Source organism: Bos taurus, chromosome 12, assembly GCF_002263795.3.
Source record: "Bos taurus isolate L1 Dominette 01449 registration number 42190680 breed Hereford chromosome 12, ARS-UCD2.0, whole genome shotgun sequence".
In the NCBI taxonomy this organism is placed as follows: Eukaryota; Metazoa; Chordata; class Mammalia; order Artiodactyla; family Bovidae; genus Bos; species Bos taurus.
The window spans coordinates 32,381,672-32,405,611 of NC_037339.1; the positions used below are offsets into that span (position 1 = coordinate 32,381,672).

Sequence of the window (23,940 nt, forward strand, 5' to 3'; positions counted from 1 at the left end):
ATCACTTGGCACATCAGGACAGTGCACTGTGTAAGTGGACTTGTCTTTTCTGTGTGACCGCAGCCACCCTGATGGAGTGGATGTGGCTCTAACATCCTGCCAGGCATAACCACCTCCTTTATTGAAGTAAACCTGGAACCTCTAGGAATTTCCTCACCCCTAGGTGTATGCTGCCCCTCAGGTATGTTATCCCCACTGTAACACTTGGACCCCAAACTCTTAGCACGGCTGATACAGACGGAACTTTCCAGCAGGGTTTTGTTTAGAAATACTAAGAAGAAATAGGGTACAGGAAGCGTCACAGTCCTGCTTATGTAAACTCAGCTTCTTGACTGTACAGTGTTTACCAGTAAGCGCACGCTTCACTGCACAGCTGTGATTGCTCTCACCTTATGACATTAGTCTCTAGCAGTACAAGGCTGGCAAAACCTGTGGGTACCTCACCTGTACTCCCAGCCCCGAGGCTGGGTCCGCGGGCTGCCCCCACATCCTGACATGCGGGCGGTTCAGGAAAAGAAAAGAGCCCAGCTGCCCTTTTCTGCAGCTCATATATTGTCTTTTTTTGGTCCCATTTTCTCCAACTGCCAGCCATTCTGTTAGTGTACATGGGTTTTTCTGTTTTCTTTTTTGCCAATAGTGATATACTAGCATTAGGTACTCTTTTTCTAAATTTTAAAGGTAAAAAATAAATACTTTGTTTTCATTTGCATTGTTTGAGTACAACTGAGGTTAAATAGTTTTTTAGGCTTTGTTAGCTAATATAGTTGGGCAGTAGACTTTTTACTCCTCTGTTTTAGAGAATTGTGTTAAGTAATATAACTGAATCCTTATAACTCAACATTACAGTTATCTGAAATTATTGACTATATTTTTTGAAAATTAACTCAAAGCTATATACATTTACACTATAGAAATTCCAAGGCACTGTTATTTATGGAGGCATAATACTAATAATTCTAGTAATAGTCATCTGAAATCCAGTTTAATGATTCAAACTGGTAACAAAATATGAACACATAACCTGATTAATGAATTCAAAAGGATCTCTGCTACTGTGGGCCCAGACTTCTGCTTGGCCTCTTGACTGTTTGTGCTGGAATCAGTAAGTAAAGCCACACCCCTCACCCACATGTGGAGTATTAATGGTCACTCAGAAGTGAAATGGCAACCCTCTCCAGTACTCTTGCCTGGAAAATCCCATGGACGGAGGAGCCTGGTAGGCTGTAGTCCATGGGGTCGCAGAGTCGGACACAACTGAAGCGACTTAGCAGCAGCAGCAGCAGAAGTGAATACCGGGAAAGGAGGCTTCTTGGAATTTGTTACTATCTGGTTATCTCTATCTTTGTATGAGCTACATAAATAATACAGGGAGCCCAATTTGAAAATACCCGAGAGTTGTGAAGATGGTATATTTATAGAGCAAAGAGCTCCAAGCCTGTGCTTTTATTTTAGCAAACTATTTGCAGTAACAGGTGTGGCTTTGGTTTTCCCACATTAAATACACACCTTCTTCTGCTAAATAGGCTCTTTGACTAGGAGACCCATATACCTTCAGGGCCTTTTGTGATGCAGCCTTTTGAGCAGTTGGAAGAAAAAAAATACTGCTGGTATAAATTACATCAGTGTCACAATTAAAGATAATACAACTTTTAAGAGCATTATGAAGAATGAGTGTTCTCAGTTGGAGTTATCATCAATGATTGAGGCATGTTCAGTTTTAAAGGAAAATAACCACAGCTGTGTGTTGATTGAAAGTGAAGTGAAAGTGTGAGTCGCTCAGTTATGTCCGACTCTTTGTGATTCCATGGACTATAGCCCGCCTGGCTCCTCTGTCCATGGGGTTCTCCAGAAAGAATACTGGAATGGGTTGCCATTACCTTCTCCAGGGGATCTTCCCGACCCAGGGATCAAACCCGGGTCTCTTGTACTACAGGCAGAGTCTTTACTGTCTGAGCCACCAGGGAAGCCCCATGTGTTGATTACACTGGTACAAAGCACATTTAACCAAAATGGTCGAGTTTACTCTTCTGGCACTGCTTTTACAAAGCCTAGAAACAATAATTTATTTGGTCTCTTCTTTCTCTGCATTTTTCCAGCAACCACACATTCATGAGGGAAAACTTTTTTCTCTTGTGGGATATTCCACACCTACTGCTCATGGCTAGTTAAGAGGCTGTATGCTTTCGCATGGCTACGACTGGGTTTTGGCCAGAGTCATGTGATATCTGAATGCAAGAAAGACAAATATGAGCTGAGAGCTAGGTCGCTCTTAGCTGAATAGACAGAAAGAATGGTTTTTGATTCATGGATCCATGGCCGACTAGTCTTTTTAGACACTGCTTTAATTATGTACTTGATCCCGTGTTATAAAGTGTTCTTATTGAGGGCTTGGGTAGCTACCAAATGCACAAAAGGCTCAGATTTGAGAGAACAGCAAGTTTGTGTATGATACCTATGAATTTGAAGTTTTAAAGACATCAACAGGCCAAAATAAACAACATTTCAAGGTAATAGTGTTCAGAACTATCAACCCTAGATTAACAGGAAGTGGGGAGGCCTCGCTTCATGTAGATTAACATGAAAAAAATGTAAGGAGTTCAGGTGATCACACCTACCTCAGCCAGAGCCTTATCCCCCTCACTGTTGCATTGGGTTGGGAACAGCTCTCACTGTGAAAAATACAAGAGCTAATCTCCTCCCATTGGGTAAACAACTGGAGCTGAGTGTATTTTCTTAGTGATGTTACATGTCCAAGGATCAGTCACTGTACTTATTTCAGAGTTACAAAGTTTAATAAGTGTTCTGTGAGTACTAAATTATGCTTATGTTTGTTAGATACATTACACTTGTGAGCCAAAGAATTAGAGTGAAATTATGATTATCTGCTTTAAAGTAAAAGTCACTCATCTGAAATGAGATACATTTGGAATGCGTCAGTTTCCTTAAGTTTATTTTCTCTAACTTAAGTGGATTTCATTTGATCAAGCAAACTTGTAATCCAGTAGACCTTCCGTTTCTGTTCCACTAGAGCTAGTCTTTCATCACCCCTTGCCATACCTGATGTTGACTAGTTAGGCTCATCCTGACTCGGTGGAGTGGATAGTGGTAAACACATTTTACACATGAGACACTCAAACAAGCTCTGAAATCCACCACAGGTTATCCAGCTATCATTAAAGGCTGTGATCTGAACTACCAATCTCTATATACTGCTCTTCATTTTAAGTTAATTTTAGGAAGTCTGTCTTTTAGAATGTCTTTGTAAAGCGTTCTTTGTAAATAATGACTGTATATGTTTTTCACAAGGTTGGTCTCCTTTGGAAATGTTGCACATTTCCACAACTTGGCAAAATGAGAGTTGTCCTAATGCTTTCTTTCCAGGTCAACAACTACAACATCAGCAGTGTGTCACACAACTATGCCCGGGCCGTGCTGTCGCAGCCCTGCAGCACTCTGCAGCTCACCGTGCTTCGAGAGAGGCGCTTCGGAAGCCGTGCGCACGGCCACCCCGAGGGCGGCTCGCCCCGGGAGGAGGTCTTCCCAGTGGTGCTGCACAAGCGGGACTCTGCTGAGCAGCTAGGCATCAAACTCGTGCGCAGAACCGACGAACCGGGCGTCTTCATCCTTGACCTGTTGGAAGGCGGGCTGGCGGCCCAGGACGGCCGGCTGAGCAGCAACGACCGGGTGCTAGCTATCAATGGCCACGACCTGAAGCACGGGACGCCTGAGCTGGCTGCCCAGATCATCCAGGTGAGCCCTGCCCGTGCCCACTGAGCTTGCCTAGTCTCCCCTCGGAGTTCAGTGCGCGTTCTCACCAGCAGGTAACATCGATCGGTCTGGGGTGGTGCGACGTCGCCTCACCATCCAGCCGGGCCACCTAAATTCTTCCACACTGTCTAATCCACGCTAGTCCTGCCTCTTCCCAGCTGATCTGCACCCCCGTGACCTTCTAGGTGGGCTGTTTCTAAAGGCCCTGTGGTGTCAGGTGGCCGGTGGTGGTGTCCACATTTCACATGTGGACTTGTGGGAGCAGCAAGACCCCAGGGGCTGTAGTCACCGAGGGTGCGACTCACCTGGTGTCTCCACTCCCCTGCACTTCTCAGTCCATAAAAATAGGAGAAGGTAACTTACTCTTCAGAGTATCTCTATAGTGTCTTTTTTTTTTAAATATAATATTTTCTGGAAGTAGGTTGTCATTATTAGAGAAAAGAAATGTGTTTTCATTAACAGCATCAAAACAGATGAGTTAAAAACCAGAGACGATCTTTAGGTTCTAGGATGCCATGGCATCTAAGGGGGAGTGGGGAGATGGGGGGCTTCCCACAGCCTTACAGGAAGGTAAAGCAAAATGGGTTTTTTTAAGCAGGCACAACACATATTGCAGTGGAAACCAAGCGTCCGTTAATTGAATATCTGAAATTAAGGTAGGTTGATAGTCATGAAATATGTGTATGTACATAGAATTAAATAACAGTGAGGTTTTAAGACTAAGAGAAAGTTTCACTTCCTCTTTAACCTACTCCCTTTTTTTTTTTTTTTTTTTTTTTCACTTTTTGGTTAAATGTAGCCTTCAGGAAACATGGTCACAGCCATACTGCACTGACAGGAGGTTCAGGCATTGGTCTTGTTTCATAGACGTCAAGCTTAAAGAAATCGAATGCCTTGACATTCCCTCACATCAGAGGCAGCACTCAGGGCACCAGGGGCTATACCTGTGGGTCGCATCAGCTGCTGCCCTGCTAAGAACAGTTTATCTTGTGTGTGGGGGGGTAGTTAACCCAGTTTGGAAATTTGTTAAAGGAAATGAGTGAGTTGGATATGCTTTTTGAAGTGAGAAGTCAGTTCAGTAAGATAGCCAGGAAGAGAGCAATATAGATTGACTGTGTCTCAGGCAGTGTTCTAAATTTCTAACCAAAATGTGGAAAATATAGTTACACAGGTAGAAAACACACTTAAAGTTTTTCATCAGTAATACATTTATTTGGATTTTTATAATTTAAATAGTTACATCATAATTTGTGTTGTGATTTTTTTCCCCAAGGCATAGAAAACTCAAGTTGCTCAATTTAAGTTTCTTTTTGAGAAAAATGAATGGGTTAGATCCCTGGGTTGGCAAGATCCCCTGGAGAATTCCATGGGCAGAGGAGCCTGGCAGGCTACAGTTGGTGTGGTCACAAAGAGTCAGCCACAACTGAGCAACTTTCACTTCCAATCATCTTATTGAGGATTGTAAAAATAACATAGATTCTGTGTCTAAAGTGGAAATAAAATACCGAAGATAAAATATTGAAAATATGTTAAAATTGACTTTGCACGAAACACTGCAAGCAATGTCAACATTGTTTGGAGAACATCCTTACAAACTCCTGAGTGTATATGTCCACAGAGTTCTGAATTCGCAGCTTTGTGTCTGCAGTATGTTGTGAACATCCTAACTATGAAAGTAAGTGTAGAACTATGTCCTGATCTTCACCAGCTGATTGACTCAGTCATCTCCTGTTGACAGACTTGCATGTTTTGTTTTCATTTTAAAAGAGAGTTACCCTTCAAGAAGTCCTGGGGAGGAAGAACACCTCCTTGGGGAGGTGGACTGCTCTGCCTGGGTTGTTGGGGAGGGGGTTCTGGGGGGGGTCTGTCCAAGAGCTGTGTGTGTATTTTTGCGGCAGACACCTTGAACCACAAGCTCACAAGACCAGCTCCCTTCCTCCTGCCACCAGGCACTTGCAGCCACCCCAGGCAAGGCGCTGGTGTAGTGATGGGAAGTACCTGTGCTCTGCGAAATGAGAAACATTGGTAATGACTGGTGGCTGTGTCTGTATTTCCTCCAGGCCAGCGGGGAGAGGGTGAGTTTAACAATTGCCAGACCAGGGAAACCCCAGCCTGGAAGCACCGTCCGAGAGGCAGGAACTCAGAGCAGCAGCCAGCACCACACACAGACGCTGCCTTACAATAGACCCAGCTCGCATAAGGTGAGGCGCCTGCTCATGGTTCTGAATTCATCCACCCTCCAAGGATAAGTCATTACAAGCTGGTGAGACTTTAATGAGGGCTGTGCACTCCTGGAGAAGGTGCACAGAAGTGTTTGTGCAGTGTGTGCATCCTGCCACTTTGGAGAGTGCCTGTCTCAGCCCCTCAGTCAGTAGTTTCTTGGTGGGGAAGGCCTCCTGCCAGGTGATTAATGAGAAGTAATTGTCCAGAAAAATCTTTGGTTTGTTTAGTTCTGTTTGAAAGTGGGACTTAACTTGCTCATTTAAATGTAAAGTTTACATAATTGAAAAGGCATAATGAAGACAATGATTGACAGCCTGTACTTAGCAACTATAGGTAGCTTGCCTAAAACAGAATTAGACATGTGTGCAACTATAGGTAGCTTGCCTAAAACAGAATTAGACATGTGAATATTAAACACATAACTCATAAATTTTGACAGCTACATGTATAGCATATAATTTTATCTTCTAGAATAGGAAGACTACCCTAAATCTTTTTAAAATTCCTGTATGTTTTATCCCTGCTTCTTCAGTATTTCACTGGTTTTGTAACATATTCCAAGGTCTTTTACTTGTGCTGAGAATTTTGATACTGTCTCACTTAAGTTGCAGAAATTTAAAGAGGGTTTGTAGTTCCTTCTTGCTAAATGAGCTTCCACAGTCAATCTCTTTAAGTAAAATTAAATTTCTTTATTAAACAAAAACATCTGTTGGTCTGCTTAAAACCACAGGAAGTTCCCTGTGTGTTCAAATGACTTCTTAGTGTAAGGAGAGTATTTGAGAGAATACTTACCTTCGGAATGTCACAGGGACCCTGAGAAAAGCACCCCTTAACAGCAGAAGTATTTTTGGCCTGTCAGGTGTATCCTGGTTTCCTAGCTTAAGTACAGACTTGTCACTGGTTTCTGGTTTAGTTAATACTTGTAAGAAATTGTACCCACAGGCTCGTTCTCATTTCTGAACTGAAATTGAAGTATATGAAGGAAACCTGTAATTTTGCCTCCATGGTGATGACCATGAAAAAGGACTTACTGTTTTTAATAGGAATTTCAAATAGTTGTTTCATACGGCTGGTCCTTGCTTTATGCATATAATGTATATTCCTAAAAAATCATAAGACAAAAATAGATTACTGAATCTGTTTTTGAATTTTATATCATTGAATTTTACGGTAATTTGAGATATGAGTGTATGTACATAATTTTAAGACATGTAAAAAACTGTACTTGGTCGTTCCAACATTCGTATAGAAAACTCTGCTTCTTTTATTTGGGGCAAATATTTTTTTTCCTTAACTCTCCTGCTAAATCTTGTTGTCTTTAATGTTATATGACAACTGACTGACGCATTTGAAAAGACCCTGATGCTGAGAAAAACTGAAGGCGAGAGGAGAAGGGGATGACAGAGGATGAGATGGTTGGATGGCATCACCAACTCAATGGACAAGAGTTTGAGTAAATTCCAGGAGTTGGTGATGGACAGGGAGGCCTGGAGTGCTGTGGTCTGTGGGGTCGCAGAGTCAGACATGACTGAGCAACTGAACTGAACTTACATGACAACATTTTAAATGGAATAAGTTTAGCATTACTGTGTACTCTGCAAATCTGATTGGTTAGAACAACCATATGAAGTATACTTTTAAGTGTTAGCTATTTACTACTAAAATACTGCATTTGTTATATAAAATCCTGATTTGGAAAAAGGGTCTCCTAGGGAAAACAAACACAAATTCACCCAAAGAAAACCCGTTCAGATGATTATAATCATTGTAAAAATCACAGCATACATGAGCCTGCTACTAGGCCTCTAGCTGCTTAGATAAACATTTGTATGATTTAGAACTTTAACTGAAGTATACTGAGTATAATCTTTAAAGTTTGGTTTGGTTCCATTCCCAAGGAGAAATTGTATATCTGAGCCCTCTAGACAACTAAAACAACTAATTGATTAAATACCTGAAAGCCAAAATTGCTAGTAAATATACTCAAGACTACTGAATTTACAGGAGTTGTCTTAACAAAATGGGTTTTGTCCATTTTTGAAGGATACTAAGATAGATTTCATACCTTTAAACAGGCTTAAGACATTTCCAAGTTTTCTATTAGGTCATAACATTTTCTAGGAGTGCTAGCCAGTTCTTGCAAGTAGCTCCCTTAAATAAAATTTCAAGAGTTATATGTGTTCTAGGATCAGAGAAAGGGAGATGGGCCTGCAGTTTCAGGGGCTGGATTAACAGATAGGTACATGTCAGTGCTTTCAAATCATGTCAATAAAGGAGTGCTACAGTTCTGTAACCATAAACTCATATTTCTATTGTTGATATTGTTAATAATGTTAATTCTTACCTGCATTTTCTCATAGTTGCTAAATGTTGGAAACCTTCTTATGTTAGCTTTCCCTGTGGGATAGTAGTAGTGTGGTGTGGTGTGGGCGCACACAAACATATGTATACGGAGTGCGTCATATTATGTGCACATGTTCAAATATTTGCATCTGCTCAAATCCCTGTGCAGAGACTTAAAGAGCTGTATGATTTGGGACAAGTTACAAGAGCTGAGCTGTTTCCTCATCTATAAAAGTGGGGTGCGGGGGCAATAGTACACTTACTTTGAAGACCACAGTGAAGATTAAATTAAATAATGTATATAGTGCTTCCCTGGTGGCTCAGTGGTAAAGAATCCACCTGCTAATGCAGGAGAGACGGGTTTGATCCCTGATCTGAGAAGATCCCATGTGCCACTAAGCCCATGCACCACAACTGTTGAGCCTGTGCTCTAGGGCCTGTGCCCTGCAACAAGAGAAACCACCACAATGAGAAGCTCCTGCACCATAATGAAGAGTAGCCTCCACTTGCCACAACTAAAGAAAAGCCTGTGTAGCAATGAAGACCCAGCACAGCCAAAAACAAGTAAACTTAAACAATAATGCATAAAATCCATGAGCTTTGCACACAGTAAGTCTTCAATATTGTTTTAATATTCCTGTTATATATATGTACCTTGATTTTATTGAATTCTATTTTCAAAAGAAAATTGGTTATCAAGAGTATCTCAGTAATAAGTAACAGTAACAGATGTCAATAAAAATAGCTTTTCCTTGAGAATATAGTTCGTTGGGGATTTATTTCCCTGTCATTAACTTCAAAAATTCAATTATTTTATATCCTTTTAGTTTTTCATAAAAGGTTTGAAGGTATATTTGCATCTGCTTCATGACTGAGTGCTCTGATAACCTTTGTTAGTCAGAATCAGAAGATAAGTATGTAGCTTTTTTGGTTTTGGCAGTTAGTAAAATCCACACTTTAATACTACTGTCAACTTTTCTCTCAAAGAATATAAGAGAAAAATGGAAGTAAAATTAATTGGCTTCTCTTCAGGATCTTAAAATTCAAGTGCATTATTTACTTTTGTAGATTGATCCGACCTGGGAGCTCATGGTAACTATATATAAATGATGACCTTGTTTTACTTGGACTTGCCTGTGTCAGCAGCCCTGAGTGTTTCAGTTCCATGTACAGTCATGTGAAGAGACAGTAGTCCAGAGTTTGCCATTGTGATCCACAGGGTTCCTGTGCCTGTGAAGAACAGTGTATTAAATTTCAATGCTATAGTGATTTTTTTTAATGTCTTTATAATTGCCACATAAATTTTTACTTCAGCTGTCTTTACTTTGCCTATATATATTATTTATTATCCAGTAAGTTTTTCCTCTCACATTTAGGATCTTGCCCAGTGTGTAACATGCCAAGAAAAACACATTACTATAAAGAAAGAACCACATGAGTCCCTTGGAATGACAGTAGCTGGAGGCCGAGGAAGTAAGAGTGGGGAACTGCCCATCTTTGTGACCAGTGTGCCACCTCATGGCTGCCTTGCACGTGATGGCAGAATCAAGAGAGGTAAGCTAGGGGCTTGGACAGTTTCACCACATCTCTCAAACTCAGCTTGCATTCTTACAAATAAAGTATATCTAACAAAGGTTTCTGTTAAGCATAGCTTCTTAAAATATCCCTTGCATCAAGAATCTCTGCCCTCCAGGATCTAATGCCTGATGATCTGAGATGGAACTGATGTAATAATAGAAATAAAGTGCATAATAAATGTAATGTGCTTGAATCATCCCAAACCATCCCCCGCCCCCAATCCCAGTGGGAAAACTGTCTTGCGTGAAACTGGTCCCTGGTGCCAGAAAGACTGGGGACCACTGCTTTACGTATGGAAGCATAAGGCCTCTATAAGGTTAGAAAAATTCCTAATGTAAAGGGAAATTGCTGGAGCTTAATAATGGTTCTGTTACTTTCTAACAGTTACTTAGACTGTTGGGTTACTTTATGTTGGAAAAGATCCTCTAAGAGATTTATGTTCCCAGCATTATGGCAGACTAGATACTTGGAAAGATTATCTCTCTTGATTTTACTAACTGCCAGCAGAAATACGCTTGCTGACTATCAAAGTGTCTGAGTGGGAGGAAGCTCACAGAAGAGGTCGAGCAGAAGATAAACTTAATAAAAAGGTAGTGGTTTTAGGGATTAATTCATTCACAATTTCACAACCCCTATCAATACTACTAAAGAAGGAAATGGCAACCCACTCCAATATTCTTGCCTGGAAAATCCCATTGACAGAAGGAGCCTATAGTCCATGAGGGTCACAAGATTTCAACATGACTTAGCAACTAAACAACAGTCAATACTATATAATTTGTATGGGGGGTAGTAGTTGTAGAAATAGCATTCTCAATATATTTGGTTTGTTTCATATGGAAAAGTAAATCTTAAAAGCTATTTTCCAAAAGTGAAGTTGGAGCCCTACCTTACACCATATATAAAAATTAACTGATCCAAGACCTAAATGTAAGAGGTGAAACTTTTAGAAGAAAACCAAATGTAAATCCTGATGGCTTTGATTAGGCAGTAGATTAACAATGGTTATCTTAGATATGATACCAAAAACACAAGCAGTAAAAACAAAAACAGTAGAAAAGATCAATGAAACTAAAAGCTTGTTCTTTGAAAATATGAACAAAATTGATAAACTTTTTTCCAGGCTCAGCAGGAAAAAATGGAGAGGGCCTAAATCAGTAAAATAAGAAATGAGAAAGAAGTTAACAGCCAACACCACAGATATACAAATACAAAGGACTTTAGAGACTACACTAGCAACTATAAGCCAATACGATGGACAGTCTAGGAGAAATGGACAAATTTTTAAGAGAAGTACAATTTCCTAAGACTGAAACAGGATGATATAGAAAATATGAACAGACTGATTACAGGTACTGAAACAATGTCAGAAAAAAAACTCCCAATAAATAAGTCTGTTACCAAGTGACTTCATAGAATTCTGTCAAACATTTAGACAAGAGTTAGCACCTGTTCTTCAGAAATTATTACAAATAACTGCAGAGGAAGAAACACTCCCAAACTCAGTGTAGCCATTGTCACCCTGATACTAAAACCAGACAAAAATACCACAAAAAAATAAAAATTAAAGACCAGTACCACTAATGAACATAGACTCAGAAGTCCTCAAAAACATATTAGCAAATTGAACCCAACAGTACATTTAAAGAATCATATACCATGATCAAGTGAGATTTATCCCAGGGGTACAAGGATTTTTCAATATCTGCAAATCAGGTTGATAAACATTAACAAATTGATAGAAACTATATGATTATTTCAGTAAATGTAGAATGAGCTTTTGACAAAATGCAACACCCATTTATGATTAAAAAAACTTTCCAGAAAATGAGCATAGAGGGAACCTACCTCAACATAATAAAGACCATGTGTGACAGACCCAGAGCTAACAAATTCAGTGGTGAAAAGCTGGAAGCATTCTGTCTAAAACTAGGAACAAGACATGGTTGTCCACTCTTACCATTTTTATTGAATATAGTTTTGAAAGTCCAGGCTACAACAGTCTGATAGAAGGACTCTAAATTGGAAAAAAAGTAAAACTGTCACTTTTTGCAGATGACATATTAATATTTAGAAAGTCCAAAACATGCTACCAGAAAACTACTGGAGTAGTTTTCAGTGAATTCAGTAAAGTAGCAGGATACAAAATTAGTGCACAGAAATCTGTTGCAATTCTATACACTAACAATGAAAGATAAAAAAAAGAGAAGGGAACAACCCCATTTACCATCACATCAAAAAGAATAAAATACCCAAGAATAAACCTACCTAACAAGTTTCCCTGGTAGCTCAGACAGTAAAGAATCTTCCTGCAATGCAGGAGGCCAGGATTCAATCCCTGTGTTGGGAATATCCCCTAGAAAAGGAAATGTCAACCCACTCCAGTATTCTTGCTTGGGAAATCACATGGACAGAGAAGGTTGGCACACTACAGTCCGTGGGATGATAAAGAGTCAGACACGACTGAGTGAATAACACTTTCACTGTTCAAGGAGTCAAAACACCTGTACTCTAAAAGCTATAAGATGCTGATGACAGAAATAAAAAATGAGACAGATAGAGAGATGGATACCATGTTCTTTGATTGGAAGAATCAGTATTGTCAAAAGGAGTTTGTTTATTTTCAGATTCAGTGCAATTCCTATCAGATTACCAATGGCATTTTTCACAGAACTAGAAAAAAAACTAAAAATTTGGAAACACAAAATATCTGAAATAGCTAAAGCAACCTTGAGAAAAAAGCAGAGCTGGAGGAATCAGGCTGCCTGAACTCAGACTATACTACAAAGGTACAGTAATCAAAACAGTATGACACTGGCACAGAAGAGAAATATATCAATGAAACAGGACAGCCCAGAAATAAATGCTATAGTCAATTAATTACACACCTATAGTCAGTTACAAAGGAGGGAAAAATATACACTGGAGAAAAGACAGTCTCATCAGTAAGTGGTACTTGGAAAACTGGACAGCTACATGTAAAAGAATGAATTGAGAACATTCTCTAACACCATATATAGAAATAAACTCAAAATGAGTTAAAGACTAAATGTAAGACTGGATACTATAAAACTCCTAGAGGAAAACATAGGCAGAACACTGATGAAAACTGAAGCAATGTCTGGATCCATCTCCTGCAGTAATGGTAATAAAGACAATTGAGATCTAATTAAACTTAAAAGATTTGCACACCAAAGGAAACCATAAACGAAACAGAAAGACTACCTACAGAATGGGAGGAAATATTTGCAAACGATGCAGCCAACAAGGGGTTAATCTCCAAAATATACAAACAGCTCAGATATCAAAAACTAAACAACAAAACGATCAAAAAACAGGCAGATGATAATCTAAACATATTTCTCCAAAGAAGACATTAGATGACCAAAAGGCATGTGAAAAGATGCTCAAGATCTATGTATTTATATATATATATATAAAACTGAATCACTGCTGTACACCTGAAACTAACATGACATTGTAAATCAACTAAAAATCTAAAACAGTAAACTGAACTTTATCAAAATCACAGATTTTTGTGCTGCAAAGGATACATCATTAAAGGGAAAAAACAACCCACAGAATCGGAGAAAATATCTATAAATTATGTATCTGATGAAGGGCTTGTATCTAGAGTACTTATAGAACCTTTATAACTCAATAATAAGAGATAAACCAATATTAAAATGGGTAAAGGATCTGAATAGTCATTACTCCCAAGAAGATACACAAATGGCCAATAATCATTTGAAAAGATGCTCAGTGACACTAGTTATTAGGGAAATGCAAATTCATCACTAGGATGAATATAGTTTAAAAAGACAATAACAAACATTGGCAAGGATGTAGAGAAACTGACTTATAATTTGCCAGCAAGACTACAGAATGGTACGATTGTTTTGTAAAACAGTTTAGCAGTTCTTTCAAAAGTTAAACAGTTCTCATATGACCCAGCAATTCCATTCCTAGAAAAATGAAAACATATGTTCACAAAAGACTTGTACATGAAGGTTTATAGCAGTACTTTCCATAATAGCCAAAAAGTAAAAACATCCCAAATGTCCATTTACTAGTGAATGGATGAAGAGAATGTGATTCATGCATACAATGGAATATTAATTAGCCATAAAAAAGAATGATGTATTCCCACATTCTACTGTACAGTAGAAATGAATCTTGGAAACATGCTAAGTAAAAGAAGCCAGTCACAAAAGACTACATGATTCCATATATATGAAATATCCAAATTATATTTATATGTCTATATATCTATCTTTAGAGATAGAAAATAGATTAGTAGTTGTTTAAGATTAGTGGTATAGGGTTTTGGAGGTGGTAATAAAAATGTTCTAAAAATGACATGTGATTGTTGTACATCTCTGACTATAAAACCATAAAATCACAGACTTTAATTGAATGGTATATGAATTATATCTTTATAAGGCTGTTTTTGTAAAGTTATTCATTCTGTTGTGGAATTTGAGGTAATTTTATTTATTTATATATATATATATTTAATTTTCTACAAAGAGAATGTTTGCTTTAATGAATTAGGAGAGGATTACTCTGGACTTTCTTAGTACAAATGTTTGTGCTTCTTATTAAAACTAATCCTTTCCTTCCTAACCTTTTATATAAGCTGCATTGCTCTTTTTCATTATATTACTCAGCCTAGCAACAGACACTGTTTTTCTTCCTCAAGCAGGACATGTTCGAATCATGAATTTCATTTGTGTTGGCCCAAGGATACCCTCTCTACATACTCTGATAGGTTTGCACTGTGTGAGCTATGTAGAGCTGTCTAGATGTATAAAACTGTATAAATATAAACTGCTGCCGCTGCTGCTGCTAAGTCACTTCAGTCGTGTCCGACTCTGTGTGACCCCATAGACGGCAGCCCACCAGGCTCCCCCGTCCCTGGGATTCTCCAGGCAAGAACACTGGAGTGGGTTGCCATTTCCTTCTCCAATACATGAAAGTGAAAAGTGAAAGGGAAGTCACTCAGTCGTGTCCGACTCTTCGCGATCCCATGGACTGCAGCCCACCAGGCTCCTCTGTCCATGGGATTTTCCAGGCAAGAGTACTGGAGTGGGGTGCCATCGCCTAGAATGTATTAAAAATCCATTTCTAAGGGCAAAAGATCAAATCATTTTCTTAATTGGAAGGAACTGTAGATAGAGAAATGACAGTGTCCAGGGCCTGTCCGCTGCTACACCAGCACTGACAATGTGAACCCGACTGAATCCCACAGCCACAACTTTTCCTGTATATTACTACATTTAAAAAAAAAAAATTGAATTGTTTGGGAGTGTTCTCTGTGAACTGGATTTTTCCTCAGTATTCTAGAATTACAAAGAAGAGAAAAATGGTCTCTTATCTCATCAGAGATTTTGGACCTAACCTTTGTTGATTAGTTTACAGATAACAGGATTCATAGGGAAGTAACCACTTGGTAACTCATTTTCCTTGTTTCTTCATTTGAACAGGTGACATCTTGTTGAACATCAATGGCATTGATTTGACCAATTTAAGCCACAGTGAGGCTGTGGCAATGCTGAAAGCCAGTGCCACATCCCCCACAGTGGCCCTGAAAGCGCTGGAGGTGCAGGTGGTGGAGGAGGCTGCCCAGGGCCTGGACGAGCCACTCAGCGCCGTCAGCGAGAACGAGTACGACGCTAGCTGGTCCCCGTCGTGGGTCATGTGGCTCGGGCTGCCCAGGTGCTGAGGCTTTTCTGTTCTTTTATGGAAAATTGTCATTACAGCCTTTATCAGGGTGTAGCACAGCAAAGTTAATGAGGAAGGAAAGAGGCTTTAGTTAGATAAAAATAACAACCCACTCCAGTGTTCTTGTCTAGAGAATCCTGTGGACAGGGGAGCCTGGAGGGCTGCCATCTATGGGGTCTCACAGAGTCGGACATGACTGAAGTGACTTAGCATGCATGCATTGGAGAAGAAAATGGCAACCCACTCCAGTATTTTTGCCTGGAGAATCCCAGGGACGGAGGAGCCTGGTGGGCTGCCAGCTGTGGGGTCGCATGCATGCGTTGGAGAAGGAAATGGCAACCCACTCCAGTATTCTTGCCTGGAGAATCCCAGGGACAGAGGAGCCTGGTGGGCTGCCGTCTATGGGGTTGCAGAGTCAAACACGACTGAAGCGACTTAGCAGCAGCAGCAGCTACGACTTCAAATCAGGTCAGTTTTTCTTCGTGCTTTGTGACCCCATGGTTTGTAGACCAGGCTCCTCTGTCCATGGGATTTCCCAGGTAAGAATAATGGAGTGGGTTGCTATTTCCTTCTCCAGGGAAACTTCTCGACCCTGGGAACAAACCCATGTCTCCTGCATTGGTAGGCAGATTCTTTACCACTGAGCCACCTGGGAAGCCCCCAGTTTTTCTTAGATTATTAGAGTCAAAAAGGTAAATTTAACAATAAGAACTAAGCTGAAGAGATTTACATATGCTTATAAAAATGACCCCTACTAGAGGTTCCCACGTGGGCCGCCATGAGAGTGGGCATTCGGTCTCCTGCTGAGAAGACTGTCCTTTACCAGCCTTACTCTGACACTGCTGGGAGGTGCTGACACGTGCTACTAGAGGCTCCCACGTGGGCTGCCGTGAGAGTGGGCGTTCATTCTCCTTGCTCAGAAGACTATCCTTTACCTTCACTCTGACATATGCTGAGACTCAGGTGTAGTCTCCACTGGGAAAACCAGGTCAAAGTGTCTTCCTGTCCCAGAGCTGTTCTAAAAGCCCTTTCTTAATCCTTTTAACTCTTCCTTAAAAGGAATATAAAACTGAGTTTTTATTGGACATAGAGAGACTGTAGGCCAAGTCACTGATGTTCACGAGTACGTGCTCTTAACCCCTGTTAGAAAGAGGTCATGGCTTTTGACCGGCTGACCAGCCAGGACATTCTTCAGCTGGTTAGTATCTGGTCATGAGACGTTTGGGACCTCCAGACCATGGCTGTGTGGTTTGGTACTGAGGCAGGGAGGATGCCCATTATATTATCATCTTCTTTTCCAGCTCAGTTCAGATTATTACTGTAGAGAAGAATACTGAAATTGAACTATGACAGAACATTCTTTTAACCCAGTGTGAAAATGATTGATTCTTTAAGTAGTAAGAATGTACCAGTTTCTGAGCCATCTGGTTTCATTTGGAATAAATTACTAATAGCATTTATATGGTGCTGTACGGTTTATAAAGTATTTTCACATAAAGAATAACAGAAAAAAGTAAGAACATTATTGAACTTAGTTAATTTAATTTGCTGACTTGTCCTCTTGGTTAAAAGGATAAGACGGGGAAAAGAAGGCCCAAAATTGTAATAGAATTACTGTCACGGGGACCTATAGGGCTTTTGTGGAGAAAGATTTTTTTTTTTTTACAACAGAGATGATTAACTGCTTCATAGGTTTATTTCAAGCACCAAAAGTGATCTTTCTGCCCATTAAAAAGTCAACATAGCTATAATGCTTTTCAGTTCCTACAGACATGCCATCTAAGTTGTGAGATGTTGGCCCTGAGAAGGAGCCTAACTGATTATAAACACTCATCCCAAAAGTCTTTGTGTGAAGTTGCGCCCTCACGCTGAGCAGTTCCACACAGGTACCTCTGCCTCTGGTCAGGACAGGACCAGTGAAGTCCTGAAGAAACACCCCTGCTACTTGTAGCTCCCCTTTTCTGTTATCCCAGGCTAGTTTTGGGGTTAGCACTTCTTCCTGTGTTCAGAGCATTTTCTGATGTGCCAGGAACAGTAACAAAGATTTTAGGTGAGAAATACACAATATAGTACAAGGCAATAAACAGATTCAATGCAATGTCTATAAGTGGCATTTTTCACAGAACTAGAACAAAAAGTTTTAAAATTCATATGGAAGCACAAAGGCCTCAAATAGCCAGAGCAATCCTGAGAACGAAAAACAGATAAGTGGTCAAGATGGTGGAGTAGAAGGACCTGAAGCTCAGTTTCTCCCACAAACATATCAAAAATGCATCTGCACATGGAATGAGTCTTACAGAGTGCCTGCTGGATGCTGGCAGACGACTTCAGAGAGCTGAAAGGACAAAGAGAATTTTGGGCTTCAGAAATGAGACCCGGGAGAGGACTGGGGTTGGCTGTGCAGAAACAGCCGGGGAGTGGTGGGCATCTGCTGCGACTACAGAGGGTGTACACGGAGGACGGCTGGCCACCCTTGAGACCAGGTGCCAGTGTCTGGGGATGTGCAAGGCAAGGGGCAGGACCCGCCGTTTTCCCCATATGCATACTCACAGAGGGCAGGACACAGCCTGCACAGGATCCAGGAGCCGCCATGAGCCACCACTGCTGCCTGCCCAGACACCAGGAGGGTCACAGTTGCTGCCGTCTCCTTCTCGGACTCCAGGTGTGGTCGCAAGACACCATCATGTGAGCCACCACCCGCCCAGATGCCAGAAACAGCCACAAACCACCATCGCTGCTCCCCTGGGACTCCAAGAGTGGTCTCGAGCTGCCTCCACACCCACCATGTGCTCTGGGGGTATGCCCAAACCACCCCTGCCACCAGAAACTCCAGGAGCAGGCCAGCCACTGCATCTGTACACACCCATCAAGGGGACATGACCGGCACACACTGAGGAGAGGCGGCAGGCATTCATGCTAAAGACAGCCCTCGCACCAAATATATTAAACCTTCACAAGTGACACAGGGATGCCCCTTCATATAAATAGCCCCCCAAGACCACAGTTTCTCCTAAACTCAGAATGAGAGAAATAGAAGTAAAATAAAGCAGAGGAACCATTTCCCGTTAAAAGGCCAAGCGAATTCCCCTGAAAGAACAAACAGTGAAAGACCTCTTCAGTCTTATAGACACCAGTTTTAAAAAGGAGATGATGAAAATATTGAAGGAATTAAGAAAGGCTATGGACAGAAATGCAGAGTAAAAATGAACTAGAAATATAAAGAAAAACCAAGAAAAATAAGAAAGCTCATTTGCAGAGACAAAAGCTGAGCTGAAGGCAATGAATAGCAGAATGAATAATGCAGAAGAATGAATAAATGGCCTGGAAGAATGAATAATGGAAATCACCCAGTCAGGACAGCAGAGAGCCAAGTTGGGGGGAGGGGGGCATGGAGTGAAAGCAATAAAGAGTGCCATGGGGTAATACAAAGTGTGCCAGTCTACTCATAGTAGGGACTCTGGTAGGGGAAGAAAGAAAATGAAATCAAAATGTATTTGAAGAAATTATGGCTGAAAATATCCCAAACCTAAAGAAGGAAATAGATACTCAGGTTCAGGGATCACAGAGGGTTGCAAACAGTCTAAACCCAAACAGACCTACACCAAGACGTAGTATAATACAAATGACAGAAGTTAAAGACTGGATCCTAAAGGCAGCAAGAGAAAAAGTTGATTACAAGGGAACCCCCACAAGGCTATCAACTGACTTCTCTGCAGGAATGGCAGCAGGCAAGGTAGTGGCAAGATAAATTCAAAAGTCCTGAAAAGAGAAAACTATACCACCCAGGATGCTCTCCCCAGGAAGATTATCATTTAGAACAGAGGGAGAGAAAAGGATTTCTCATACAAGCAAAAACTAAAGAATACGGCAATACTAAACATATCCGAAACTCCAATACTTTGGCCACCTGATGCAAAAAACTGACTCACTGGAAAAGACCCTGATGCTGGGAAAGATTGAATTCAGGAGGAGAAGGTGATGACAGAGGATGAGATGGTTGGATGGCATCACTGACTCGATGGACATGAGTTTGAGCAAGCTCCAGGAGTTGGTGATGGACAGGGAAGCCTAGCGTGCTACAGTCCATGGGGTTGCAAAGAGTTGGACACGACTGAGCGACTGAACTGAAAACATATCTGAAAGGAAAGATCGAAAGGTCTTCTCTAAATAGAAAAAAAAGGTAACAATCTACAGGGAAGAGAAAATCATAAGTGGAAAATAAATCACTTATATAAGCCAGTACACAGATTAACATATCATTGACCAGAGACATATGTTTTTAGAGAGTAATACAATTAATGTGCTCAGTTGTGTCCAACTTTCTGTGGCCTCTTGGACTGTAGCCTGCAAGGCTCCTCTGTCCATGGAGTTTTCCAGGAAAATTTATTGGAGTGGGTTGCCATTCCTTCTCCAGGAGATCTTCCTGACCCAAGGATCGAACCCACTCCTCATGTCTCCTGAATTGGCAGGCAGATCCTTTCAAAACTGATGCATCACGAAATTTTGTGTTTCTAAAAGAACCCCCCTCAAAGATCCACTTTGTTTACTATCATGGAAGATAAAAGAACATATTCTAGAGGAAATACCACCCATAGGACAAAAAAAAAAAAAAAAGCCACCAGAAAGTGTAGCGTCTGCTCTTCCAGGGAAAAGCACAGTGAAACACTATGTTTTTGTAATAGATGTTGTGATCCCCTGAACAGAGGAATCCGCCACACTGCCTGCCATGCTTTAATGAAATACTAGAATGCTTCACAGTAGGACATGTACAAAGTTTCAAATAAATACATTAAGTGCAAAAAACGTTGCTGATACGATTTGAGTTTACTCAAATGCAGGTGTTTCAATATTCACTTACATAACAAATTGCCAGCACAGGTGTTAAATTTCTGCAAAGAACCCCCCCAGTCGAAAATATGTTAAAAAAAGAAATAAAAAATAATTCCATGAAAGTGATGACCACACTGAACAACAAAAGAATGAACACGAAGATATAAAAGAGGTCATCAAAATTATATAAAATGTGGGGGAGGAGAGTAATGTAGATTTTTTCCCCCTCTAAAGTGAATTTGAGGCTGTATGACTACCAGTCTAAGGCAAATAGATATAGGAAGTGGGTAACATACTTGAAAAAAGATAACCACAAATCAAAAATATAAAATAGATTGACAGAAACCAGAAAGAAGAGAATGTAAATATAATACAAAAGAAAATCAAACCACAAAAGGAAAAACAAAAAGAAAAAACAAGGGACAAAGAAGAAATATAAAATGAATGGGAAAACAAAGTTTAAGATGACAATAAATACATATATACTACAATAAATATTATGTCTACTACTGTGGACAAGAATCCCTTAGAAGAAATGGAGTAGCTGTCATAGTCAACAAAAGAGTCCAAAATGCAGTACTTGGGTGCAGTCTCAAAAATGACAGAATGATCTCTGCTCGTTTCCAAGGCAAACCATTCAGTATCACAGTAATCCCAGTCTGTGCACCAACCACTAATGTCAAAAAAGTTGAACTTGGACAGTTCTATAATGACCTTTTAGAACACCAAAAAAAAAAAAAAATCAAAAACGATGTCCTTTTCATCATAGGAGATTGGAATGCAAAAGTTGGAAGTCAAGGGGTGCCTGGAGTAATAGGCAAGTTTGGCCTTGGAGTAAAAAATGAAGCAGGGCAAAGGCTAACAGAGTTTTGCCAAGAGAACGCACTGGTCATAGCAAACACCCTCTTCCATCTACACAAGAGATGACTGTACACATGGACATCACCAGATAGTCAATACCGAAATCAGATTGATTATATTCTTTGCAGCCAAAGGTGGAGACGCTCTGTAGAGTCAGCAAAAACAAGACCAGGAGCTTACTGTGGTTCAGATCATAAATTCCTTGTTGACAAATTCAGGTTTAATTTAAAGAAAGTAGGGAAAACCACTAGGCCATTCAGGGATGACCTAAATCAAATCCCTTATGATTATACAGTGGAAGTGACAAATAGATTCAAGGGATTAGATCTGATAGAGTGCCAGAAGAACTATGGACAGAGGTTCATAACACTGTACAGGAGGCAGTGATCAAAACCATTCCCAAGAAAAAGAAATGCAAAAAGCTAAAATGGTTGGTTGAGGAGGCCTTACAGATAGCTGAGAAAAGAAGAGAAGCGAAAGACAAAAGAGAAAAGTAAAGATATATCCATCTGAATGCAGAGTTCCAGAGAATAACGAGAGATAAGAAAATCTTCTTAAGTGAACTTTGCAAAGAAACAGAGAAAAACAATAGAAAGGGAAAGACTAGAGATCTCTTCAGGAAAATTGGAACTATCAAGGGAATATTTTGACCAAAGATGGGCACAATAAAGGACAGAAACGGTATGGACCTAACAGAAGCAGAAAATACTAAGAAGAGGTGGCAAGAATACATAGAGAACTGTACAAAAAATATCATAATGACCCAGATAACCATGATGGTGTGATCACTCACCTAGAACCAGACATCCTGGAGTATGAAGTCAAGTGGACCTTAGTAAGCATTACTAAGAACAAAGCTAGTGAAGGTGATGGAATTCTAGCTGAGCTATTTCAAATCCTGAAAGATGATGCTGTTAAAGTGCTGTGTTTAATATGCCAACAAATTTGGAAAACTCAGCAGTGACCACAGGACTGGAAAAGGTCAATTTTCATTCCAGTCCCAAAGAAGGGCAATGCCAAAGAATGTTCAAACTACCGCACAATTGTACTCATTTCACATGCTAGCAAAGTAATGCTCAAAATCCTTCAAGCTAGGCTTCAACAGTATGTGAACCGAGAACTTCATATGTACAAGCTGGATTTAGAAAGGCAGAGGAACTAGAGGTCAAATTGCCATCATTTGTTGGATTATAGAAAAAGCAAGGGGATTCCAGAAAAACATCTACTTCTGCTTCATTGACTGCACTAAAGCCTTTGTGTGGATCACAACAAACTGTAAAATTTCCAATGAGAGCCAACTCATTGGAAAAGGCCCTGATGCTGGGAAAGATTGAAGGCAGGAGGAGAAGCGGGCAACAGAGGATAAGATGGTTAGATAGCATCACTGATTCAATGGACATGAGTTTGAGCAAACTCCGGGAGATAGTGAAGGACAGGAAACCTGGCGCGTTGCAGTCCATGGCGTAGCAAAGAGTCAGACATGAGTGATCAATTTAACAACAAAATACATATCTTAGTAAATTACCTTTAACATCAGTGGACTAAATGCTCTAGTCAAACAGAGTGGCAGCTGGATAAAAAAAAAAACAAGAGGCTATAATATACTGCTTATAAGAGACCCACTTTAGGGCAGAGGACACACAGATTAAAAGTGAGGGGGTGGAAAAACATTTCATGCAACAAATCACAAGCAAGTGGGGGCTGTAGTACTCAGACAAAATAGACTTTAAAGGCTATAAAGAAAGATAGACGGACACTATATAATGATAAAAGCATCAATACAAGAACAGGATTTTATACTCATCAACATACATGCATCTAATACAGGAGCACCCAAATACAGAAAACAAATACCAGCAGACATAAAGGGAGAAAATGATGGGTATACAATAATAGTAGGAGACTTTGATACCCTAGTGATGTCAATGGACAGACCTTCTAGACAGAAAATCAGTAAGGCAACAGAAATCCTAAATGATACAACAAAACAGGCTTAATTTCTATTTTCAGGATATTACATTTAAAAAAAACCCACAATACACTTTCTTTTCATATGCACATGGCACATTCTCTAGGAATTAACCACATACAAGGGCACAAAATAAGCCTCAAGAAATTTAAGAGTATAGAAATTATATCAAGCATCTTTTCTGATCACAATGGTACAAAACTAGAAATTAACCACAGAAAAGAAGAAAAATCAATTACATGGAAACTAAACAACACGCTACTAAAAAATCAATGGGTCAACAAGGAAATCAAAGAGGAAGTTTTTTAAAATACCTTGACAAATGATAGAGAAAGCCAGTCATACAAAATCTGGGAATGCAGCAAAATTATAGGGAAGTTCAAAGCAATACAGACCTTCCTCAAGAAAACAAGAAAAATCTGAAATAACCTAACCTACCACTTGAAACGATTAGAAAAAGAACAAACAAAACCTAAAGTTAGCAGAAAGGAGGAAATAAAAGATCAGAGAGGAAATAAAATAGAGATTTTTAAAAAATCAGGAAAAAATCAACACCAAGAACTGGTTCTTTGAAAGGATAAACAAGATTGACAAATCTCTGGCCAGCCTCACCAGGAAGAAAAGAGAGAACCCAAATAAGCAAA

The 23,940-nt window shown here is 40.0% G+C and overlaps 1 protein-coding gene across 2 annotated transcripts in view; it reads left to right on the top strand.

Annotated features, from left to right (window-relative positions):
• The window catches only part of LNX2 (ligand of numb-protein X 2), an 89,625-nt gene that overhangs the window by 58,756 nt on the left and 6,929 nt on the right, over positions 1–23,940 (top strand). For both annotated transcript variants that reach the window (NM_001075884.1, XM_059892055.1), the window contains 4 exons: positions 3,382–3,750; positions 5,829–5,969; positions 9,711–9,888; positions 15,399–15,630. In NM_001075884.1, coding sequence (NP_001069352.1) covers positions 3,382–3,750; positions 5,829–5,969; positions 9,711–9,888; positions 15,399–15,630 — 920 coding nt within the window. The remainder of the gene's footprint in view (positions 1–3,381; positions 3,751–5,828; positions 5,970–9,710; positions 9,889–15,398; positions 15,631–23,940) is intronic.